This window comes from Castor canadensis, chromosome 19, assembly GCF_047511655.1.
Source record: "Castor canadensis chromosome 19, mCasCan1.hap1v2, whole genome shotgun sequence".
NCBI lineage: Eukaryota > Metazoa > Chordata > Mammalia > Rodentia > Castoridae > Castor > Castor canadensis.
This window is the reverse complement of record NC_133404.1, coordinates 36,176,310-36,198,354: the sequence shown is the minus strand read 5'-3', so window position 1 is coordinate 36,198,354 and position 22,045 is coordinate 36,176,310. Positions and strand designations below refer to the sequence as shown.

At 52.3% G+C, this 22,045-nt stretch overlaps 2 protein-coding genes across 5 annotated transcripts in view; one reads left to right on the top strand and one right to left on the bottom strand.

Moving 5' to 3' along the window:
• Chd2 (chromodomain helicase DNA binding protein 2) overlaps window positions 1–3,348 on the top strand; it is a 122,001-nt gene extending 118,653 nt beyond the window's left edge. For all 3 annotated transcript variants that reach the window (XM_074061626.1, XM_074061625.1, XM_074061624.1), the window contains one exon: window positions 11–3,348. In XM_074061626.1, coding sequence (XP_073917727.1) covers window positions 11–344 — 334 coding nt within the window. In that variant the 3' untranslated portion in view covers window positions 345–3,348. The remainder of the gene's footprint in view (window positions 1–10) is intronic.
• Window positions 3,349–14,965: 11,617 nt separating this feature from the next.
• Rgma (repulsive guidance molecule BMP co-receptor a) overlaps window positions 14,966–22,045 on the bottom strand; it is a 42,732-nt gene continuing 35,652 nt past the window's right edge. For both annotated transcript variants that reach the window (XM_074061622.1, XM_074061623.1), the window contains one exon: window positions 14,966–17,361. In XM_074061622.1, coding sequence (XP_073917723.1) covers window positions 16,654–17,361 — 708 coding nt within the window. In that variant the 3' untranslated portion in view covers window positions 14,966–16,653. The remainder of the gene's footprint in view (window positions 17,362–22,045) is intronic.

Here is a 22,045-nt window from a genome sequence, read left to right as displayed (position 1 = left end):
TCTGTTTCAGGCACCATCATGACTCCAAGCGAAGGAGATCCGATGATTTTAGGCCTCAAAATTACCACCAGCAGGATTTCCGACGAATGTCTGAGCACCGACCCCCTATGGGTTACCATGGCCAGGGACCCTCAGACCATTACCGCCCTTTCCACACAGACAAACTGGGGGAGTATAAACAACCCCTGCCCCCACTGCACCCTCCAGTCTCAGACCCTCGCTCACCCCCTTCTCAGAAGTCTCCTCATGATTCCAAGTCACCCCTGGATCACAGATCTCCTTTGGAGAGATCACTAGAACAGAAAAACAACCCAGATTATAACTGGAATGTTCGGAAAACATAAAGGACAGCTCTGAAAGTGGGGAGAGAGAGCAGACATCATCAAGCGTGTAGACGTTTTGGTCTGGCTCGACAGCAGCCAGTTGTCTAGACTGGTGAGTGGTGTTCCTGGACATGCTGCTGCCATCAACTCACCAGCTGAAGGAGCACTTGAAGGAGTGGGAGGCGTTTGCCAGACCACTCAAGTTTGGCCTCTTCTGCACTTTGGCACCCATCCCATTCCAGCTGATCCTGGCCTCCCACCACAGTGGGCTCGGAGGAAGAGGTGACTTGTGTACCAGCTTCTTTGAGCTGTTTCCCTGTGAAGGAATTGGGAATCTTAAGAGTCATGAATGTTTTATTGCCAGGTTCTGTTTGCCCTGGCCTTAGGCACTGGTCAGGGGAAGGAATTGGTGCATGAAGGCTGCTGGGACCTACTGGACAGTGTGATTGGGCTCACTGTGACATGACAGATGCTGCTGACTAGGAGAGGGGTGAATGGGTGGGGGTCTCATATTGCAGGACTTGGAGGGGAGCAGGTGCTCCCTTCAAATGTGTTTTTGGGAGAAATGACAAACTTGGTTTCATTATGTGTAACCTACAGGGTGGGAGTGGGGAGGGGATAAAGAGAGGGAAACAACTTCCACCCTGGTGTCCTCCCTGTGGACACTGATTATTCCCACAGTCTTTGTACATTTCAAAGGTTTGGTCTCCTGGGTAGGCCCCTTTTCCATTGGTGCCAGGGAAAACAGAGTCCCTTTGGCTGACTTTCGAGTTACTGTGACTTAGGTAACATTGACATCAAGTGTGGGTCTTACTTGACTGGGGAGTGGGTCTGGGATGGGTGTAGGGAGGGGGGTAGTGTGGCCAGGAATCGCTGGCAGATTCCTATGGGGAGAAGGGAAGTCACAGGTCCTGAAGGGGGCAGTAGAGATGTCTGGAGATGGCCAGTTGCTCATGAGCACAGAGGTAGGGGTGCTTATGCAGGCAGGCAGTGGGTTTTCTGGGGGGCTTTCAGTATTGGAGTAGGGGAACACTTGCAGCTGCAGTTTACTTCCCTTTGCATAGTTGAAAGAGGTAGATAGAGTCACACACCTGACATTCGTGGGCTGGTCAAATGAAAATGGGTTGTCATGTTTCCACTGCTAGCTGGGGATGGTTGAAAGTGGACTTAGTTTCTTTTAGAATAAGATCTATAAAGTATGAACCTAAGTTTACTCCCCCCCCCCCCCACCGAAATAAGCATCCAGTGCCAGGGCACAGTAAGAGTCACACTGGAGTCAAGTGAGGCAGGACTGGGGAGCAGGTTGGCCCATTATTAAGCAGGCTTCCTTCAGGGCACTGCGGTTGGGGGCCTTTGGTTTTGTTCATGTTCAGTATAGCCTGCCAGTATTGGAGAGTATCCAAAGCCTTTCTAGATAGAGACAGAAAATCTGACTTAAATATATGGGATGGTATTATACCTCTGAAGTGTCAAGCTCAGAGTCGATGAGAACTCTTGTAGTGGACCACAGGCAGGGGAAAACTCATCCTGGCTGGCACCATTCAGTGCGTTTACCAGGACATGCCTGAGTTGCATCTCGAGTGTTAACACATGGCTGTGGTGGGCCATGGCTTCCATACAGTGCACCGTGGAACTGGCTGGGGCTGAGCTTCCAAAATGAGTCTGCATCCCTGAAGCTGTGTAGGGAGTTGAGCGGACCTTCTTATCTTGGGGGTGTTTGCCCTGGCCTGCAGCAGAGCCTACTGACTGTGGGAACCACCTGAGTCAGTCCTCCTCAGAGGCCTGCTGTGCCCTGACTGCTCAGAGAAGGCAGGAAGTTGCCCCTCTGCTTTGGCCACACGATGCAAAGGAAAGCTGCTGATGGAGCTGCTTGCTGACAATTCTGTGTGTTTGTCTTGCCCACACCAAAGAGGAAGGCTACGTTTGCTTGCTGGACCCTTGATGCTTGGAGGTGGGGGTGGGAAGGGAATGACCTCAGGGAAGTTGGAGGGTCTGAGGCCCCATGAGAGGTCCTGCGTTTCCATACTCACCAAGGTTTTTCTCTCAAGTTGTTGGTAGGAGATAGGAGTTATTCCCAAGGATGTCTCATCATGAGGAAAAAGGAACTTCCTTTTGTTCACATTGAGGACTTCTAGTGTCATATGATGTAGCAAAAGGCAGTATCAGCCCGATCAGTGTTACGTTGATTGTAAAATTACAGTATCCCCAGTTAACATCCGTTTTAGGTGTTGAAGTTATTGAATAGTGGGTTGGGAGAAAGGAAGCGTTTCCTCATTAACATAAATCAGCGTGAGTATCATATGCTTCATTCAAACCAGAAGTTTGCACAGGTGGAACTCTTGTGTGTGGGTGGGGAGACTGTCCGGGGATCTGAGGACGGCAGTGCATCGAGCTCAGCTTTGAACGGTTTCATTGTTGGTGGAGTAGCAGGGGTTGAGGACAGAGGGAGTTAGCATCACCCAAGCCTGAAGTAAACAAGGATCAACACGACACCCTGTAGCCCTAGGACAAGGTGAAACCCCCCGCTGATCACTGTGGCCTTTCAGAGTCTGGCTGGATGGGGACAGCCAGGCCCTGGGGAGCCAGATCTGGTGGCTCACTCTGTGTAGTCATTCCTTAAGCCCTTCACAGGGAAACCTGAGCACGCTCATGCCATGCTGCAGACGGTCTGGCCTGAGAGCCACATCAGGCCTCACGGTGCAAAGGCAATTCACTTAGGAGTTCACACAATGTCACTGAAATCCTATAGACCAAATCCACTTGTCAGCAGGAGCGGTGGCCCATGCCAGACCCAGTGGTCAGCGCTGGGTGAGGAGAGCCAGGTCAGGGGCCAGGCTGCTTTAGTCCATCTGTGCCCTACCCGTTTGGGGACAGGTGGTTTTTCTTTATTGTAAAATTGTGGACTTTTAAAACCTGTTGACTAAACAGTAATTAATTTATATTTGTGAAAAATGCCACTGTCCTAGTGATTTCTGATGTAAATAATGTTTATATAGTATGTATTAAATTTTCCTACATTGTAAAACTGCTGTACTTTTAATTCTTGTATATTAAAACGTGTTACTAAGGATTTCTAGAACTGGGCTAACACATTGCATTGCGTTTTGGTGTGAGCTGTGTGACTGGAGATACCTCCCTATCCCCTTCTCTTGTTGGGTGCTGGGTCATGTCCAGGTGTTTTGACAGCTTGCTCAGTGGGCGCATTTGAAAGTTTCCTTTTCCCCTGTGGAACACTGGGTTTGTTGTTTGCAAGCCTTGACACCATAGGTTTCTAGGGCTTTCTGTCCCCGAGTAGCTATTGCTGAGGTGAACAGCTCTCTGGGCACGGCCCTGCACTGCATAAAGTGGCCTGGAGCCACCAAAGCTGGTGGTCGGCAGGACTGCCCTGACCTACCCTAGTGGAAGTCCTGGGGAGACCTGGCCACACACACCCCCTCTCCAGAAGGAAAGAAAAACACTGTGTCTGCTTGTCTGTAGCTTTGAAGGCAGTGTAACAGTTGAATTATATAGTCTTGAAAGACGGGAGGGAGGCATTTTATAATGGAAATGCTGACACAATGTTAACTGTAGCAGTTTGGCACAGGGGCAGGCCCAGCTCTGCTCTGCTGTGGCCCAGACAGCAAGGGTGGCCCAGCGTGCTGGTAGTGATCCCTGCTGGAAGAGTAGGTGGAGAAGTCTGTCCAGACCCAAAGGGTTTTACTAACACTTAGTGATTTTGAAACGAAACTCAAATCTTTGAGTTTAATGCTCAGTACCAAAGAAGCCTATGTGTCCAGCTGCTGGGGCAGCTGCTGGGACTGCTCAGCATGGCCCGTGCAGAGGGATGGCCGACTTTGCAGTACAAGCAGTTCTTGAGTGGAAGAAGAGCCGAGGGCTATTCCTGTAAAGAAACTGTTCCTAATCCTGCTGCAGTTGACAAAGCTGGAACAAGTTCCCACGTTTGGGGAAACTTGAAGAACAAGTGCTGTAAGAATCCGCTTATTAGGATTTACAATAGAACAAGGGTTCCAAACCTATTGCAGCCAAAACACCCGCCTTTTACTGGAAGTCACAGGCCCAGGGCCCTGCCTCCTCCCTCCTCCCTGGCTGGGCTTCACGCTTGGCATCACTGCAGGTCCTCCTTAATTAGCGCCAACAGAAAGGTCACTTGCTGAAACCGAGGCTCTGTGGTTTGCCAGACCAGAGTCTGGACTCCTGATTCCAGCTTGTGGCTCTTTAAAAGGAGCAGGACCAGCTTTGTCACAAAGGCCTTGTCTTAATGATAAACCCCTGTGCTAGCCCTTTCATCACATCTCAGGCCGGAACCTCCCTCGGGTCCATGTTGCCTCTTGGCCTGGCCAGCCTTGTTCTGTGGAGTGGGGCAGCTGGACCGAGTAAAGCCTCTCCCTTCAGAACCCTGAATGCTGTGCTGACCCACCCTTGCTGGCCAGTCCCTCTCCCGATCTTGGGGATTTCCTGTTCAGTTCTGTGGCCTTGGGATGTGGGAGACGGCAAGTATGGTCAGGTCACTGGTTTGGCCCTGACCTTGCTATGCTGGCTGCGGGGGATCGTTGATAAATCTGAGGCCCACAAGCTTCTCACTGACCAGGGATACAGTAAGACACAGCTTTCACGATGGTTCTTATGTGTTACCTCCATCTATTGAGAGTCAGCTCTGCTCTAGGAGCTGGGGACCCACACCTCGCCCTCTTGAAGCTGATAGTCTAGTTGGGGTGGGGGGTCTCAGAGACAGACCTAGATAAGTCAGTAAGCAAGTGGATAGAATGTCACGTAAGCACCGAGGCGGAGGCGCGGAAAACAGCCCAGGTGCTTGTAGCGTGGCCCTGGTCGAGTGTAGGGAGCAGGTTGTGAGAAGCCTATGAGAACTTGACATAAGCACAGTTGTGCTCAATGATCTACAGGCTGAGTTTGGCACGACCCTAGCCGCAGAAGAGAGTAAAGTGCAAATGCAGCACAGCTGCTTTTCCTACGTTTAAGTTCAGAGAAGTAGAGAGCAGGTTTTCTCGTTACAATGTCACGCCCTCTCCTCGAACTGTTGTTCCACCTCCTTGTTTACCACTGAATAGAAAAGACTCACTGAAGGAGGACATGGGATCGATGGAGGGTTTTTTGATGGGGGATTGGGCGGATGGAGGATTGTTGATTGGCTGCTGCGGCTGAGTTATGCTAGAGATTAGAGGAAACATGGGACAGTGCAAGTCTGAGCGCCGAGACTTTAAGAGAGAACATGCGACAAGTTCTCTCCCATGCAAGTCTGAGGGCCAAGACTTTAAAGAGAGTAAAGAAAACGGGACAGTGCGAGTCTAAGGAAAGAGACTTTAAAGAACACAGAAAAGAAGAAAGACTTTAGAAGTAAGGTTTTAAAGATAGAGAAAAGAAGCAGAGTAAAAGAAGTAAAGAAGCAACGAGGCTGTTGGGCATCTCCATCCGAGTGCCCAACACACCTGACCCCAACTTTCTGCAGGTCTCTCTTCTATTGTTTGTCCTTTCTGCATCTCTTGTTGTCACCAGTTAGGTTGGTAGAATATGAGCTCGCAGGAAAGCTCTCTATAGCAGAGAGGGTCAGAGAAAGTGTGTGGAACAGATGGGGGGAGTGGTCACAGGGGTGGCCAGACCTGGGCTTGAACCCTGGCTGTGTCCCTTACCGGCTAGCATTTGTGGGCATGTTTGCTGCCCTTCTCCAAACCTCAATTATAAAATGCAGATACCATTAGCTCTTATCAGGCTGAGGCAGGGATGCCCAAGGCTCTGCGGGATGAGCTTGGCACCTGTCATTGCCAGAGGGGGTTGGGACATAGAGACCTCTCTTGCCACCCCTGGTGGGGGCTTGGTTGTATTTTAGGGTCAGTTTCTATCTTTGATGCTGAGACAGGGTCCCTGAATGACTGTGGTTCTAGAACTGTCCTGCAGAGAGCAGCAGGAGTCCACAAATGGCCTGCTGTTTGCTGACACTTAAACCCAGCTAGCAAGGTTCTGTGGACCCCCGCAGGGCCCAGGACACGGGAGCCATTTTATCCTGGAAGGATGAAGAAGAAAATGGGGACGGAGGCTGCAGCTGGAGAGGGCCCCACCACCTCTGGAGGACGGGGACAGTGCTATCTGGCCATAGTGGGGGATGCACACGGGGATGCTCCCCCTGGCCCAGCCTCCTGTCTCCTACCTGCGAGGGGCAGCTGGAGGGATCATTCTGAGTCACAGAGCCCTTTGCACCACTCTGCTGCTCCTGGTGCCCCACGGTTTCCTCTGAGCAGCCTTCTCTGGCCCTCCTTTCCCATTCCCATTGCTGTTAGTCTTTTCCCAGGGCCCCAAAATGCCATCAGAGTTCTTGGCACACTCTGGCACCCCAACTTGATGGAGGGTCCCACTGGGAATCCATCCCTAGCTCTCTGCCTCTGCCTCCACAGGTGTGGGGTGCCAAGAAGATGTTCCCAGGTAAGCTCAGTACTGGGCTTACTGGACTTGCTCCTTGGTGTCCCTGGCTGGACTGTGGCCTTGGGCCTTTACGGGATATGGTAACATTATTCAGCACCTGGGGCGGCCGTGCTGGGGCACACAGCTCATGGCACAGGACTTCTTACCAGGGGAAGGCAAGGAGTAGAAAGGGCTGGGGTGGCAGCAGCAGGGTGGAGAGTCCAGCCAGCTTCACAAGAGGGACCCAAGGGCCCCTGGTGAAGGAGCCCCAGGACCCAGGAAGCAGCCAGGCTGAGTGGGTGCTCTCTGTAGAGACCATTCACCTTCAAGTCTGGTTGCACCTCTCACCACTGGAGCCTGGCCCAGGTGGTTAACCCTGGGGGCCATAGTCACAGGTGAACAAGGTCACCTCTGACAGAACAGAGCCTGACACATGCCAAGCATCATGAAAACTGAATGGTTATTGTGTGGATAGACTGTCTATCCTCAGTGAAGCCAACGCCTGGTGACCTGCCCTGAGGTCAGCACACATCTCTGGCCTCCCTGCCCCAGACAGGCAGGAGATTAAGCGTCGGTGTCCCGCCCCCCCGGCTCTATTTGGACTTCCACTGTCCCCAAGCCACTGCCTCTTTGCCTCCTCTGAATTCTGCTGCATGCCACTCTGCCCCCTGACCCTAGAGTGTTCGTGTTCCCCATAGTTCCTGTTTGGGCCCTGCTGACAGGTGGGTGAGAGGCTAACCAGAAAAACAGATTCCACTAAAGTGCACGGTGCTACAGATGGATGGTGGGACGACCCTTTGTAGAGGGCTCTGAAAGAATGATTTTTTTTTTTCATTTTCATGCATGATTAAGTGTTTCTGTATTTATTTTTGTAGTGTTGGGGATCAAGCCTAGGGCCTCACATGTGCTAAACACGCTTTCTACCACTGAGTTCCCTTCCCCCTTCCCTCCCTCCTTTTCTCCCTCCCTTCTTTCCTTTTTTGCTGGGGTTTGAACTCAGGGCCTCACACTTGCTAGGCATGCACTGTTACCACTTAAGCCACTCCACCAGCCCCACCCTAATCTCTAAAAGGTGAACTTAAGCAAATCCGTTTGCACGTGGAATCGGGAGAGAGCAACCCCAGTATTTCAGGGCTGTGCTGGTGCCAAGGGTCACAGCTGCCCCTGGTGAACTGGGGGACATCTGTCTACCCACAGGCTTCCCTGGACCTAAGGGTAAGAGAGCAGAGCCACTGCCTGGCACTGATGATAGGCGGCTGAGCTCCAGGGAGGCTGGGCCTGCCATCCCACCTTCCTCACTGTAGAGGAGGTCTGTCTGGTGTCCAAGAGACATCACTGTCCATAGCTTTAAATCAATGCAGCTTATTTGAATTTTATTGGTTTTGGAGTTTTGTTTCGATTTAATTAGTAAAGGTGCCTTCATTTTATAACTGAAAGAAGCAATATTGCAAAGAGTTTATACCTAGCCTCATGAATAATTAAAAACATCACACATAAGCCCTGGAGGGCATGAAGAAATATTGGTCCCTAGACCTAATCTGGCCATGATGTGTGTGGGAACCCCGAGCTGGTCAGGCCTAGACTTGTAAGAAAATAAGGTAGTGAACATGGTAGCCTGTGAGCAGAAGCCTCTATCCACTGGGTCTGTTGCTTTATTGCATTTCTAAATTTAGTCCTCACGATAATACACGAAGTAGAATTTATCCCTAGTTTTCAGCTGAGGCTCCTAAGGCTCAGAGATATTAGATAATTTGCCTGAAATCACACCGTGAGAAAATGGTAGAATTATTAAAAGAAAAACAGTTATTCAGAACATGTGTTAAAGAAGACAAGGAACTTTAGTTAAAGTGAGAGTCACCCCATAGGTGCAGGGAACCCCATAGTGGGTTCTTCAGTAGAGAAGAGGGATTGGGCTCCACTCCATTCCATGCTACTCCAGACACATCACAGCAAGTGGGAGAGAGCTGATGACCAAGGAGGGAGCAGGGTGAGGGCAGCGGATGAAAAGACTAAGAAGAAAATCCTAGGGGGAGTGGGATTCTGGCAAAACTGACCTCACGGAATTCTTGCCAGAGGATCACACAGCACCTGGAGCGTGCTGGAGGACAGGAACAGGACAGATAGGGATCATTTAGCAGAATTCTTGGTAAAAACTGGGCAATGCAGAGACAAACACAGAAGTCCCATTGTCAAGATCTAGTCGAAAATTCAGGAGTAGAATTTGGTCAAGGACATTAGATCAAGGGCAAACACAACAAGGGGATTGGACTTTGAGCACATGATAAAAGCGAGAGCACACAAGGGAGGGGTGAGGATAGGTAAGACACCTAAAAAACTAGCTAGCATTTGTTTCCCTCAACGCAGAGAAACTAAAGCAGATACCTTAAAGCAACTGAGGCCAATAGGAGAAGCGGACCAGGTACTAGAGAAAAGGTTAGATCAAAAAGAATTAACCTAGAAGGTAACACACACGCACAGGAAATCAATGTGAGTCAACTCCCTGTATAGCTATCCTTATCTCAACCAGCAAAACCCCTTGTTCCTTCCTATTATTGCTTATACTCTCTCTACAACAAAATTAGAAATAAGGGCAAAATAGTTTCTGCTGGGTATTGGGGGGGAGAGGGAGGGGGCATAGTGGGTGGTAAGGGAGGGGGTGGGGGCAGGGGGAGAAATGAACCAAGCCTTGTATGCACATATGAATAATAAAAAGGAAAAAAAAAAAGAATTTGGTCAAGGAGAGAAGCTTTGTCAAGATGCAGAGGCCGGGCTGGGTGTGGTGGTCCATGTCTCTAATCCCAGCTATTTGGGAGGCAAGATAGGAGGATCACAGTTCAAGGCCTGCCTGGGCAAAATTAGCTGAAGACCCTATCCAAAACCCAAACCAAGCCAAAACCTAAAAAAAAGGGCAGAGGGGCACCTGTCTAGCAACCACACAGCCTAGAGCTCAATCCCAGTACCACAAAGACATGGATGCCAGCTCAGTTTGTGCCACCATGTCCTTTCATGGCTTCTCCTGCTGTCACTGGTCCCAGTGATTAAGTCCATGCCCTCCCCCTACTTTGCAGCAGAGGACAGTGGCGCTCAACTACAGGCTGTGACTCCAGCTCACTTTGGAGACCCAGTAAGCTCTGCTCTGTAAGGACCAGGATGTGCGGTTTCCCTCTGCCCCTTTCAACCACTGTGGAGTTGGCAGGTGCAAGACGGTAGCTCGCTATTTTCTACACTTCACCACTAGAGGTCGCCTATGAGAAAGCGCACTCACCCACCCTGCTTGTGTTTCCCCACTGCGGAGCACGGGGCCCAACAGCAGAGGGTTTCTTCAAAGTGTCTCCAAAATCTAGACCGAGACCAGCCACATGGGTCCTCCAAATGCTTGTGCAAGGAAGAAGGAAGGGAGAAAAGACTCTTCTTTTCGTGCTAGAGCAACACAATCAATACCCTGGGCACTTACCTTAAGAAGAAAGCAGTGCATGCGGAGATGTCCTGCTGTACCTGGGGAGGGAGCCTGGGCCTGCAGACCTGGTCCCTGCCAGTCCTTGACCTGAGCCTGTCAGGACTTTGAGCTACCTGAATTCCCGGAATGTGGGACTGGGAGGGGATCCACCATGATAAATCAGTGCTTGCATGCAGCAGTTGGCAGAGTGCCAGGCACATGGCAGGTGTCCAAAAAATGTACTGTTGTGACACTGGACAAGGTGTGTACAGTCTGCAGGCATTTGGGAGTGTGGACCCCACTACCAGCCATATCATGCCTGGAACTGCTGAGAAGGCACTTACCCCCAGACCGAGGTGACCCAACTAACCACCCACTGGCGCCCTGGACCCCTCCTTCTCAGACCCTGCGTCTCTCAGGCTTCAGCTCTAGGGTACATGGCTGTGGACTTGACCTTTCTCTCCCATTCTCTCCCTTTTTCTTGGTTTCTAGTTAAGAGTCTGACCCTTTTCCCTCTAGCCCAGAACCAGCACCCTGGATTGACTCCACCCCTGTTTGGGGGCTGCTGAGACTCCCTGTCCGCCCTGAAGCGAGGGGCAGGGTGCTGGGGTAGGCGGGTGGAGTGGCAGGTGTAGCTCTTGATGTAGCCTTCAACAGCAAACATGGCTTCTCTCAACCTCTCTCCACTCCTCTGGAAACAGGACCCCACCATCTGCCTTCTAGGGTTGTTGTCAAGTTCATCAAAGCAATTGCAGGTCTCAAGGACAAGTTCAAACGTAGGGCCTCATTTCTATTTTTCGAGGAGGAATGCATAGCTGCCGGGAGCATCGCATGTGGACTGAGGTTTGCTCCGTGGCCAGGCTGATGGGCAGGAAGTGGCCATTTGGGAGGACTGGTGCCCTCGAAGTGAGTGGGTCCACAGGACAATGGTAACAGTCCCAGCTGTCTAAGAGTGAGTGCACTGTGCCACACATGCGCCACAGTTAGTCTTCAAGATGACCTGGCGAGGGGCTCCTGTCATGGTGCCCTCGCAGCTGAGAGCGATTACAACACACCCTGTAGCATTCAGCCTGTGGGTGCCAGGGCTGAGATGCTGGGCCAAGCTGAGCTCTCCCCTATACCCAGGGGGCTTCTGTTTATACCACTGCAATTTGGCCATCTAGGTCACCAAACACGGGACCATTCCCCCAAGGTTGGTGCTTAGCCTTGGGTGGTGGAAGGGAGGCCCGGGAGTTCAATGGCCCAAACTCTTGTCCTGATTCTTAGAGTGGCAGCTTTGGGCTTCGCCCCACCCCCACCTCCAACCTCTTAATTCCTTCAGAGTCCTGTTTTTGGTGTGTTCCCTTCACCCCAAGCCAGCTCATCCCTGCTGATAAGCTGTCACAGCCCCCGTTCCCTATCCCACTTCTGATGTGTGAGACCAGTTCTCTGACAGTGTCTGAGTAGCTCTTTGTTCTGTTTGGCTAGATACATTTGCTGTTGTGAAAGGCCTAGGAAACAGTTGGAAACATAAGGGAGATAGGATTTGAACTCAGGGCCTCATGTTTATTAGGCAGTCCATGGGGACTGAATGATGTTCCTTTCACATGGGACATGTGGAGATCTTTTAACTTTCTTTTTAAAATCTTAGCACCATTTCATCCAGCATAGTCTAGAATTTGCTATAAAATCCAACCTTAGTGAACCCAAGTGCCATTTTCCAAATACATGACCCAGGGCTGCCCAAGCCATGGGTTCTCAAGAGTCTCTCTGCTAGGTGTGGTCTTCAGAGTCTTCAGCCCATGGTGACAGCCAGAAGCAGTTGTGCCGAGCATCCCACCAACCACAGCTGGGCAATCGACTAGTTCAACTATCAAACGACACACTTCCCTTTATCTGGGAATTTTATTCTGTGAGCACTGCCTTCTTTATCAATTTGCTCTGGGGAGTTTACATCACTGGAATTTAAAATTTCAAAACAATTAAGCCCCCTGTGCTCTGTAATGCATCCCAAACCAGCTTCTCTGGGAATCCTGCCAGTCTCACTTGGTAAATGGCTCTACTGCACCCAGGTGCTCGGTGCTACCGCTGGAGGTGGCATGTGGTCCCTCTCAAGTGCTCTTACTCCCCAGCTCAGTCAACAACACCTTCATGTTCAACTCCAAAGCGCTTTGCGTCAGGTCCTTTCTGACACTACCACTGCCTCCAGCTGGCCTTGAGCTATTGTAGCCTGTGGCTTTCTCTCTCTCCTTGATGGCTTTGCTCCATCCAGCAGCTGAAACTCCACTGAGATCCTGGTCAGACACACTGGTTCCCTGCACAGGGACCCCTGTGGTCGCCTCAGGTAATTGGAATAAAACACCATGCCTTCCCTCTGTCATGCTATGGTGCTCTCCTTGAACCTCCACCTGTCCACTTGCTGTCCTGGAGTCACATTGACTTTCTGCTTTCCCTTAACTGTCCCTCTGGGCTGTGCTGTACCAGGTCTGCGTGGTTCACTGAGGTCTGTGTGGAACATACTCTCACTTCTTGGAACGACTTGTTCCCCAAAGTCATGCAGTGAGCCCTCCTTCCCTTTCCTTAATCCAACATGCATCTCTCTGAGAACTAACCTGCTTTCCTTTCTTCCTGGCACTTGTCACCATGGGACATTAGTTTATTGGCTTATATCCCTAGTGGGAATACAGCATGTTCTGTTTGGGTCCCTGCTGTAGGCTGGGCTCATGCAAGTAGGGTTACCAAATGAATACATCTGATCACAAAGGGATTGGACCTTCACTTTTGGTGGCCATCCTAACTGTCAGGGTCCAAGTGTGAGGCAATTTATGAGTGCGAGCTCACTGGATTTCCATAATGACCATGGGAGGCAGGTACTCACAATTGCATTCTACAAATTAGAAATCTAAGGCTCAAAGATCCAAGGGAGACCACACAGCTAGTGACAGGCAGAGCCAGTTTCCACACTCGGTCTGCTGCCCGAGCCCAGTTGCCACCTCCTGTTCTGTGCTGCTTCCTGGCGTGACTGATCAACTCCACTCATGCCTGGCTCATGGGCCTCTGCCCAAGTGTACTGGTAATTATTTTATGTCAATTTCCCCCTTTATTATAAATGAATTGCATTTGTTTTAATAGTCCTTTCTCTGCCTTCTATCCTTCTATCCAAATTCTGGCTCGCCAAACAAGAACTCTGAGTACATTGTTTTTGCAGTGGCTGGGGGGTTAAGCCCAGGATCCCAGGGTCGTGAGCCTGCTAGGCAAGTGCTCTATCACTGAGCCAGCTTCCCAGCCCCCATCCGAGAGTTCCCACCACTTTCAGTGCCTTCACCTCCCAGACTAACGGGCCTCCCTGAGGGTCTACACCAAACCCAGTCTACACTGCAAGATGACCTTGGGAGTCATTTGGCTCCAGACATTATGTTCCATACTCAGGATGAAATGCAAATTTCCATGTTTATGAGGGCAGCTAGTAACATGGTACTTGGGAACAAATTCCTGCTGGTTAAATTTAGGACCCTGACAAAATTCCAAACCAGAAATATTTTCTGGCAAGTGCCATACAGCATTTTCATCTGATGGAGAATGAGACCTCTTTCCCTTGCCCTGTGACTTGGCTTCTCCTTGATCTGTTCTCTGCCAAAGGCTCCGTTACCTTGGTGCTGTTCAGCTGAGAGTGAGGCCTGTGTGTACTGACAATGTAGTAGGTAGGGCGTGTGGGGATATTTTGCTCTGGGTCTGGTTCCTAACTCTCAAACCCAATCCTCACGCCTTCTCTGGGAGCCTACTGAAGAGCAGGGCTCTAGAAAGTTCTTCCCTATTTGTTTGGTTGTTCCACCTGGGATCACTATAAACACTCTCTCCCAGGCTCCTAAGGTCTGTGTGGCCCACCCTGCTTTTCACTCATCCAAACTCTCTTGCTTTGGGAATACCACCACCAGCAGCTCTAGGTAGCCATAGTGGGCCACTCTGCAGCTGTGATTATACTGAGTTGCCAAACCCTGTGTGACAGGCACTCCCCACTTTACAGAGAAGACCTGACCAAGCTCAGAGAGGTTAAATGACTTGCCCAAAGCCACAGATTTGAGAAAGTGAAGACGTGGGGCTGGACCTTGGTTTAACTATACTACTATTCTTCCTCCTGACATTTAGTGCCAGGAGCCGGGGACTCCAGGACAACACTTAGGTCCACCTTGGGTCTACTCTTGCTACATAACCCTTGCCAAGTCAGTTCATGGCGCCAGTCTCTGTGTTATCTGTAAAATGGGCTCAAATTCATTCCTGACCCACTGGGTAGTTTCTAGGAATGAAATGTGATCACAGCCAGTAGTGAAACTGGCCCCACACTGGTGTGGACAGTGGTCCCCTCTACAGTGCCATCACCTGACCACTGGGCTGTGGGTGAGGAGGGGACCCACAGGGTTGGTGGTAGCAAGTCTCAGGCCTGGGGCTCCCTAGACTGGTGGTGTTGGCTGAGGAGTCATCGTGGATGTCAGGCCAGCTGCCCAACTTCCCCAACCTTGTCCCAGAAGATAGTTCTGTTGCTCTACTGTGTGGCCACTGGTCTGTATGTCTCTAGAGATGGATCCACCAGACCCCCAACCTACTCATGGTAATAATATTTTTAAAAGGTAATTTTAGAGAAGCAAAACACTCTGGGTGTTATGTTGTTGTACTTTCCATGTGTTCACGACACTCAGGCACACCCACACACCATCCACCCTGCCAGCACACTCACTATAAAGGGACATCCATCACCAAAATCATTCCCCGCCACCACCAGGGAACCAAAGTGTTCAGACACAAAATCCAACATCTCATCTAAAAGAAAATAACAAAACAAAAAAACCAAACTTTACTTGCGTTTAGCCATTAATAAATAATTTACAGTTATGTACACGTGGTGACACTCCACACAGGTCACAGACACATGGACTCAGTGAGGGGGGTCCCCATTTCCAAGCAGAACGTGATCAAACACAACCAAAATAAAGTGCTTCAACTTTTTACTTCCAACCTAGGGATCATCTAAAAAACCAGCAGGGAGAGGGAGGGGCTGGGCCAAGCCCCCTCCTGGCCACCCACATGGTTTTGGTGGGGGGCGGGGAGCAGGACCTCTTGGAGGGAGGGGGAGAGGCAGATTCTGCAGCCTCCTGGCCAGTGTATGAGAGGTCCCTGGGGAGCAGTGGAGGAGGGGGCTGCTGCAGATGCTGAGTGGGAATGGGGTAGGCTGCAGGGCTGCTGGCAGGATGGCCTACAGGGGCCAGGGAGCGCCTGTGTTGCTCTCTGGGCGCCTCAGACAGGCAGCAGGGTGGGCTTGGTTCTGGGCTCCATGGGAGGAGATCCTGCCAGGTATGCTTGGGGCTGTGGGGGAGTAAGGCCTCTAAGACCCTGCTCCTTTCACAGAATCCAGGCATGGGTGGACTGGGCGGGGAGTGGGGCTTCTGACCAGCAGCCGGAGGCGGGGATGTCTGGCAGGAAGGTGAGGGGCAGAGCATACAGCAGGCCAGCTGGCTCTATCAACTGGGTCTCCTGATCACACCCTGCAGCCCAGGGGCTCTTGCATTTGCTGGAGGGGACCAAGGAGGACTGGGGATCACTTCTGTTTAGACATTTGGAACCAAGCAACTTCGATTTCCTAAGCACAGTGGGGAGGGGTGGAGGGTGGAGGGTGGAGTCAGAGCCAGGCACCAGGGCCCACAAGGGGCATTGCTCAGACCATGGGTCAACATGCATCCTCCACTGAGGCAGGTGCCTGGGAAACCCACGCCCACAGCACCACATGGACGGTCTCCTCCAAGCTCCATGGAGGCCACAGGTGGGAAGGCACCAGAAGGGCACAGTCCGTTGGCCACAAGGTTACATCCACCTTGGCTGAGCAGTGCCCTCTGGGGCTGTCTCATTGTTAAGGAGGCCTTGCCCGGAGACAGAGCCTTGCTGATGCCTCAGTCCCATGGAGATGGTGGCTCAGCCGGGGTGCAACCCCACAGGCTTAGTGTGTGCGAGTGTGCTTGTGGAAGAGCGTGTGTGCATGCGGCGGGCGCAGGGGGCCCCACAAGTCGGCGTGCAGCAGTCAGCCGGGCCTGTCTCAGTGCATTGCGAGGGGGGTGGAAGAGGCTGACGCTATCGTTCCCAGTGTCTCTCTGGTGGGGTTGGGGGCTTCAGCCTAGGGGCTCTGGTTTGAACATTCACTCTGCAGGGGTGGGGTGGAGGGGAGCTGCTCTCCCTCTCACAGCTCTACTGTCACAAACATCACAGCACCAATCACCACAACCTTGTCACGTGCACTAGAGAGAGGGGAGGGTCACCCCATGCCCCAAACCCTTGCTAGACACGGCCCAGAGTGGCTCTGAGGGAACCATCCGTGGGCCACTGGTCACTTCTGCTCCTGAGTGCTACAGAGCCAGCTGGGCCACAGGAGACACACCTGCCAGTGTCTCTGACCCTCAGGCAGGAGCCCGAGGCTGGGGCAGAGCTCATGCCTCCCTTCTCATCCTAAGTGGCAGCTGCCTAACAGAACACAGGCAGCAGAGCAAGGACCCCGAGGGTGCTGAAGAGCGGCCGGGGATCCAGGAGTGGTGCTGCCGCGGCCACCCCGCCTGGCGGCTCCCGAGTCCTTTCATACAGGTGCAGTTTGTCCTTGTTGGAGTGGAGCATCTTGACATCCTCCAAGGCATAGTAGGCAGCCAGCGTGAAATTCACGTCTCCCGTGGTGAGAAGGTCGAACACGCAGGCCTGGTAGTACAGGTCCTCCACAGGCAGCTTCTCCTTGCACTTGGCCACAGCTGTCTCGTACGGGAATGTCCCAGGGGCCAGGGGCACCGCGCTGTTGGCGGCTGGCCTGCGCTGACCGGGGCCCTCAGCATTGGCGTGGAAGGCCTGGAAGTCGATCTGCTGGTTGAGCGGGCAGCCCCGCAGGCAGAGGTAGAGGCCCTGGCCATCCTTGTCCTCCACAGCGTTGACCACCTCCTCCGGCATGCGGACGGCAAAGGTCAGGTAGCGGCCCACCTGGCGCACGACGATGGTGGTGCCGATGTACTTCGCCTGGATCTCCACGTGCTGGCCTGACACTTTCTCAGTGATTTTCAGGCTGTTGGCTCCGTGCTTCTCCCCACCATTCTTGGAACCATCGGCAAAAGCGGCCGGGAGCTCATCCATCTCAGCCTGGTACACCTTCTGGTCCACGCACTCCTGGAAATTCTTGAAGATGATGGTGAGCTGCGGGGGAAGAGGCAGAGGGAGGGTTAGACGTGGGGGGGAGAAGGCCCAGCCTGGTGCTCGCTCATGATGCTCTGACCTTACAGGAAGGCCTCGGAGGTGCCCCCAGGATGCCAAAGCCCTCCCTTCCCCACGATGGTCACAGTTCAGTTCTGCTGCACTGTTAGGTGCTTCACAGTGTTCCTTACCACAGCTTGCCTCTTTTTGGTGGCGTCTAGGGTTTGAACTCAGGGCTTCACGCTTGCCAAGCAGGCACTCATCACCTGAGCCGCACCTCCAGTCCATTTTGCTCTGGTTATTTTGGAGATGGGGACTCATGAACTATTTCCCTGCACTGGCCTTGAACCATGATCCTCCTGATCTCAGCCTCCCAAATAGCTAGGATTAAGGCATGAGCCACTGGAGCCCAGCAAATTTGCCTTTTTTACTTAAAAAAAAAAAATTTAGGAATAGTTTAGGTCACTATCCTAAATAGAAAATTAATTTGTTTGCTGTATGGGGAGGTGAACCGTAAAGATGAAAGCATAGGTAATTAAAAATAAAAGGTCTTTAGTCTTCCATGGCCACACTGAAAAATGGTCTCCAAAAATATCAGGTCCTAATCCCTATAAGCCTGTGAGTGTTACCTTTATAGCAAAAGGGACTTGGCAGGTATGATTAGGATAAGGACACAGATGGAGAAATTATGCTGGATTTGAACTCAGTCAAGAGAAGAATTATGACCCAGGAAGCAGAGGCTGGAATGATGTAGCCACAAGCCAAGGGATGCCAGCGGCCACCAGAGGCTGGCAGAGGCAATGACTGACCGGATTCTCCCTTAGGGCTCCCAGAAGGACCAGCTCTGCTGACACCTTGATTCTAGCCTTATAAGACTCATTCTGGCTCCAGAATTATAAGAGAACACATTTCTACTGGTTTAAATCACTTGGTTGATGTTAATTTGTTACAGCAGCAAGAGGAGACTAACACGGTCCCCACTCAACATCATCTTGTGTGCTAATGGTACTTGCAGCACAGTTCCTGAAAGAGGGCGTGGCTGAGCCCAAAAACAGAGGAATGGAGGAAATGACAGTCAGAAACAAGAAGGCAAAATCCTCCATGCTACAGGAGGGCAGTGATGTTGGAGTCATCTCCCGGATGCTGCAAGGGGTCGCAGCAAGCAGGGCATGGACAGGGCAGCAGGAGGAAGAGAGAAAGGAGGAAGGTACATCAACAAAAGGGAGCCAGAGGCCAAGGTTGCATGTGCCTGGGCTGAGCTGCTGTGTGAGAGACCGAGCAGGCCCACTAGTGACTGTCCTTCTGAAGAGCCACAGACCCAGGGGCACTCACTGCACCTGGTACGCCAGGCTCTGCATTTACCATTTCCTGTCTTCGGTAGATGCCATTATCTCCTGTTTTAAAGATGGGGAAACACAGAGAGGGTAGCAACTTGGCCAAGGCCACAGAGCCTGCTAGAGGCAGAGCTAGGATTAGTCTGTGGTTTTCCAGCCTCTGGGCTCTTTTGGTCAGAAGCCCACAGGGTAGGAGGCCAGGGAGAGGGATGAGATAAGCTGCTGGGGGAGTAGGGAGTGTGTGAACCCCCACCCTCTCAAGCCTAACCAGGTAGACCATATGGACTGGAAACACAAGTGACACTGGGAAAGGAACTGCCACCTCCCACCATTGCTGCTCCCAGGGCCCAGCTGTTTTGCCAGGGGACACTCTGGTCTGCCCTCTGTACCCGGGGCAGCTGGAGCCTAGAATTGCAGCCTGAAGCCAGGGAGAGAGGCAGGGTTATAGAGGGGCAGGGTGGCACCAGGTCTTTGGGGCAACTTAGTAAACTCACCTTCAACTCTTCCACTTCTCCTTCCCAGGCCCTTTCACCTCCATCACCAAGCCCCAGTCCCCCACCCTCTGTAAGTCAAAACTCACCCCTCCATACAGCAGAGTCTGGCTAGCTGGCTGGTGAGACTCCCAGGGGTGCCATCCCATTCCTCCCCAGCTGTGTCTGGATTCTTTGCCTGGACAATCAGGGTGTTTGTGGCAGTTGAAAGGGCACAATGACAGCCTGGGATGGCTTTCAGTGCCAAAGCTGCAAAATGCTAGGGAAGTTTCTTGCTTAAGAGCAGACGTATAAAGAGGACTTGACCCCAAAGGTGCTAGCAACTAGAGAATAGAAAAAAAAAAAAAAAAACCATTCTTGCTGGGTGCTGGTGGTTCTCACCTATAATCCTAGCTTTTCAGGAGGCAGAGATCAGGAGGATCAGAGTTCAAAACCAGCCCCGGGTAAACAGTTCATGAGACCCTATCTCAAAAAAAAAAAAAAAAATCGACCACCAAAAAAATGGCTGGCAGAGTGGCTCCAGTGGTAAGAGCACCTACATAGCAAGTGTGAGGCCCCAAGTTCAAACCCCAGTGCTCCTCCCCCTCCACAACAAACAAACAAAACTGCTTTCTCTGGGGGAGGTAAGGGAGAGCTGTAGGCCCTCAGCTTGGGCAGGAGTCATGCTGTGGGGAGGGAGACCTGTCCTCCAGGGCCTGAGAGTCAAGGGAAATCAGAGCGTGACCTCTGCTGGTATAGTGCCCATCTCAGGGGTCTGATGTCTGGAAAGAGGGCCAGAAGCTGCAGAAGTTTCTAGGCCGAGTGACCTTCAGAGTGAGAGTCACTGAAGATGACCTGGCTCTATGCTACTGCTGCCCTGTGGGCCCCCCATGCTGGTATAAAGTTAGGGGTGACCAGTCAGGGAGTGGAGGCAGCTGAGGAGGCCTAGGATCCTCAGGAGAACACAGCCTCTGGGCCAGGGAGGCTGGGCTTTCTCCTTTCCAAGAAAGGGAAATCTCACTTGTTACTTAGAAAGGCAGGCTGGACACTGAGGCTCACACTTGTAACCCCAGCTACTTGGGACGTAGAGATTGGGAGGCCTGCAGTTCGAGGCCAGCCTGGGCAAAGAAAAAGTTAGCTAGCAAGACCCCATCTCAGCAAACAAGCTGGGTACGGTGGCATGCATGTGTAATTCTGGCAGGTGGCATAGGTAGGAGGATGGTGGTCGGGGTGAAAAACTGATTTTTGATTACACTGGTATAAAGATAACCTGAGCTGGAGTGTATTCATTTTCTCTTCTCTGTTGAAAGGAAATGAAAGCCTTTTGGTCTGCCTCTGTGCACACAGAGGGCCAATGGGTACATTCTGCTGATCTCTGAAGCCAAGGTCAAGGAGACTCTGCTGGAGTCCATGGGGTACCACTGGGAGACTCTAACCACACAGCTCCTGAAGCACAGACTTGATTTCCCCTCCCTGGGGGTTCCATCCTGGCCCCAGGAGCTGATGCACTTCTGGCTTGCTGTCGGATGTCAAAGGTGGCTTTAGCCTCTCCAAGCTGCACGGAGCCCGAAGCCTCAGCCTGCACGAAACTGCCGTTACTGTCCCACAGCTGCCTTAGGGAAATGGCAACTTCAGATGGCGCAGCCTCCCACTTCTCCAGCCAGTAGTGGTGTGGAGGCGCCTGTGCCTGGGGGAGTGGGGGGGGTGGGGGAGGTAGGGCAGCCAGGGTGGTCTGGGCAGTGGGTGGTCCTGCCACTGGTGAGGGGAGAGTGAGGGGCTCTGGTGTCCCTGACTAGTGTACAGGGCCACACAGACACTGGATGTATGTGTGTGTTGGGGAGTGGGGGTGGGGGGGCGACATCTTGCTTTTCCAAGTGCCATCAGTCTCCCTGGAACAGGAAAGGCGGGTTTCACTCTGACTGCCATCTCGTGCAGAGACGCCTCCTGGACGGCTGACAGGCTGCCTGACTTCTTGGCACCCATGCCAGGGACGCAACCACAAGTAACAGCATGAAGGGGGCCTGTCGAAAGCTGGGTGGCATGCTGCCAACCCGCCACGGGTGCGGCTGCCATTCCTGCCTTGCTGCCCCCTTCCCAAAGGGGCCCCAGGGATGCTCCCCTTCACCGAACACACAGGGCAGAAGATCCCCAAGTCTCTGACCAAACAGATAAATTATGCCTGGTGACAGATGGATGAGTGCTGGAGGGAGACAGAGGGGGAGGCAGAAAACCCAAGTCCCTGTTCTCCCGAACCTCAGTTTCTTGGCTGGTAAAATGGGTGCTGTCAGCACACCGGGGAGGTGGGAGATGGAGCTGGGGGCTGGGCATGGAAGCAGTCCCATGGGGCAGGAAGCCAGCTGTTGTGTCTGTCCTGGCTGGAGAACATTCAACCTTGATCATCTTTGGGAACAGAGGGTGTGGCCAGGCCAGACAATGGCAGTGCCACGAGATTGAGCAAGGAGCCCAGGTGTGGGTTTGGGGCTGGGCCTCGTGTGCACACAGCTTCCTCCACACCAGAAGACCTGGCTGATGGGTACAAGGCTGTGAGGTCAGGGTGGGGGCCTTGGGGGGGAAAGGACAGACTCTGGGAAGACAGGGCAGTTTGTCTGGCTGAATGAGGGAGACAGGGAACAGTGACCCAATGATGGAGGTTCCCCAGAGGAAAAGAAAAGCCCCTTGACTTCCCTTGCTTCTCTCACAGAACCAGGCTACTCTGTCTGCCATCTAGGCTGACTTCTCCTGTCCCTTCACCTGGGGACTCCCTCTGTCCTTTGGGGCCAGCTCAGTGGAAGGCCTTCCCAGTGCCCTGGGCAGAGCCGGGGCCCGAGGCCCTCCATATTTTGCTGTCCTGGTACCCTTTTGCAGGGTTCTGTCTCTAGGGAC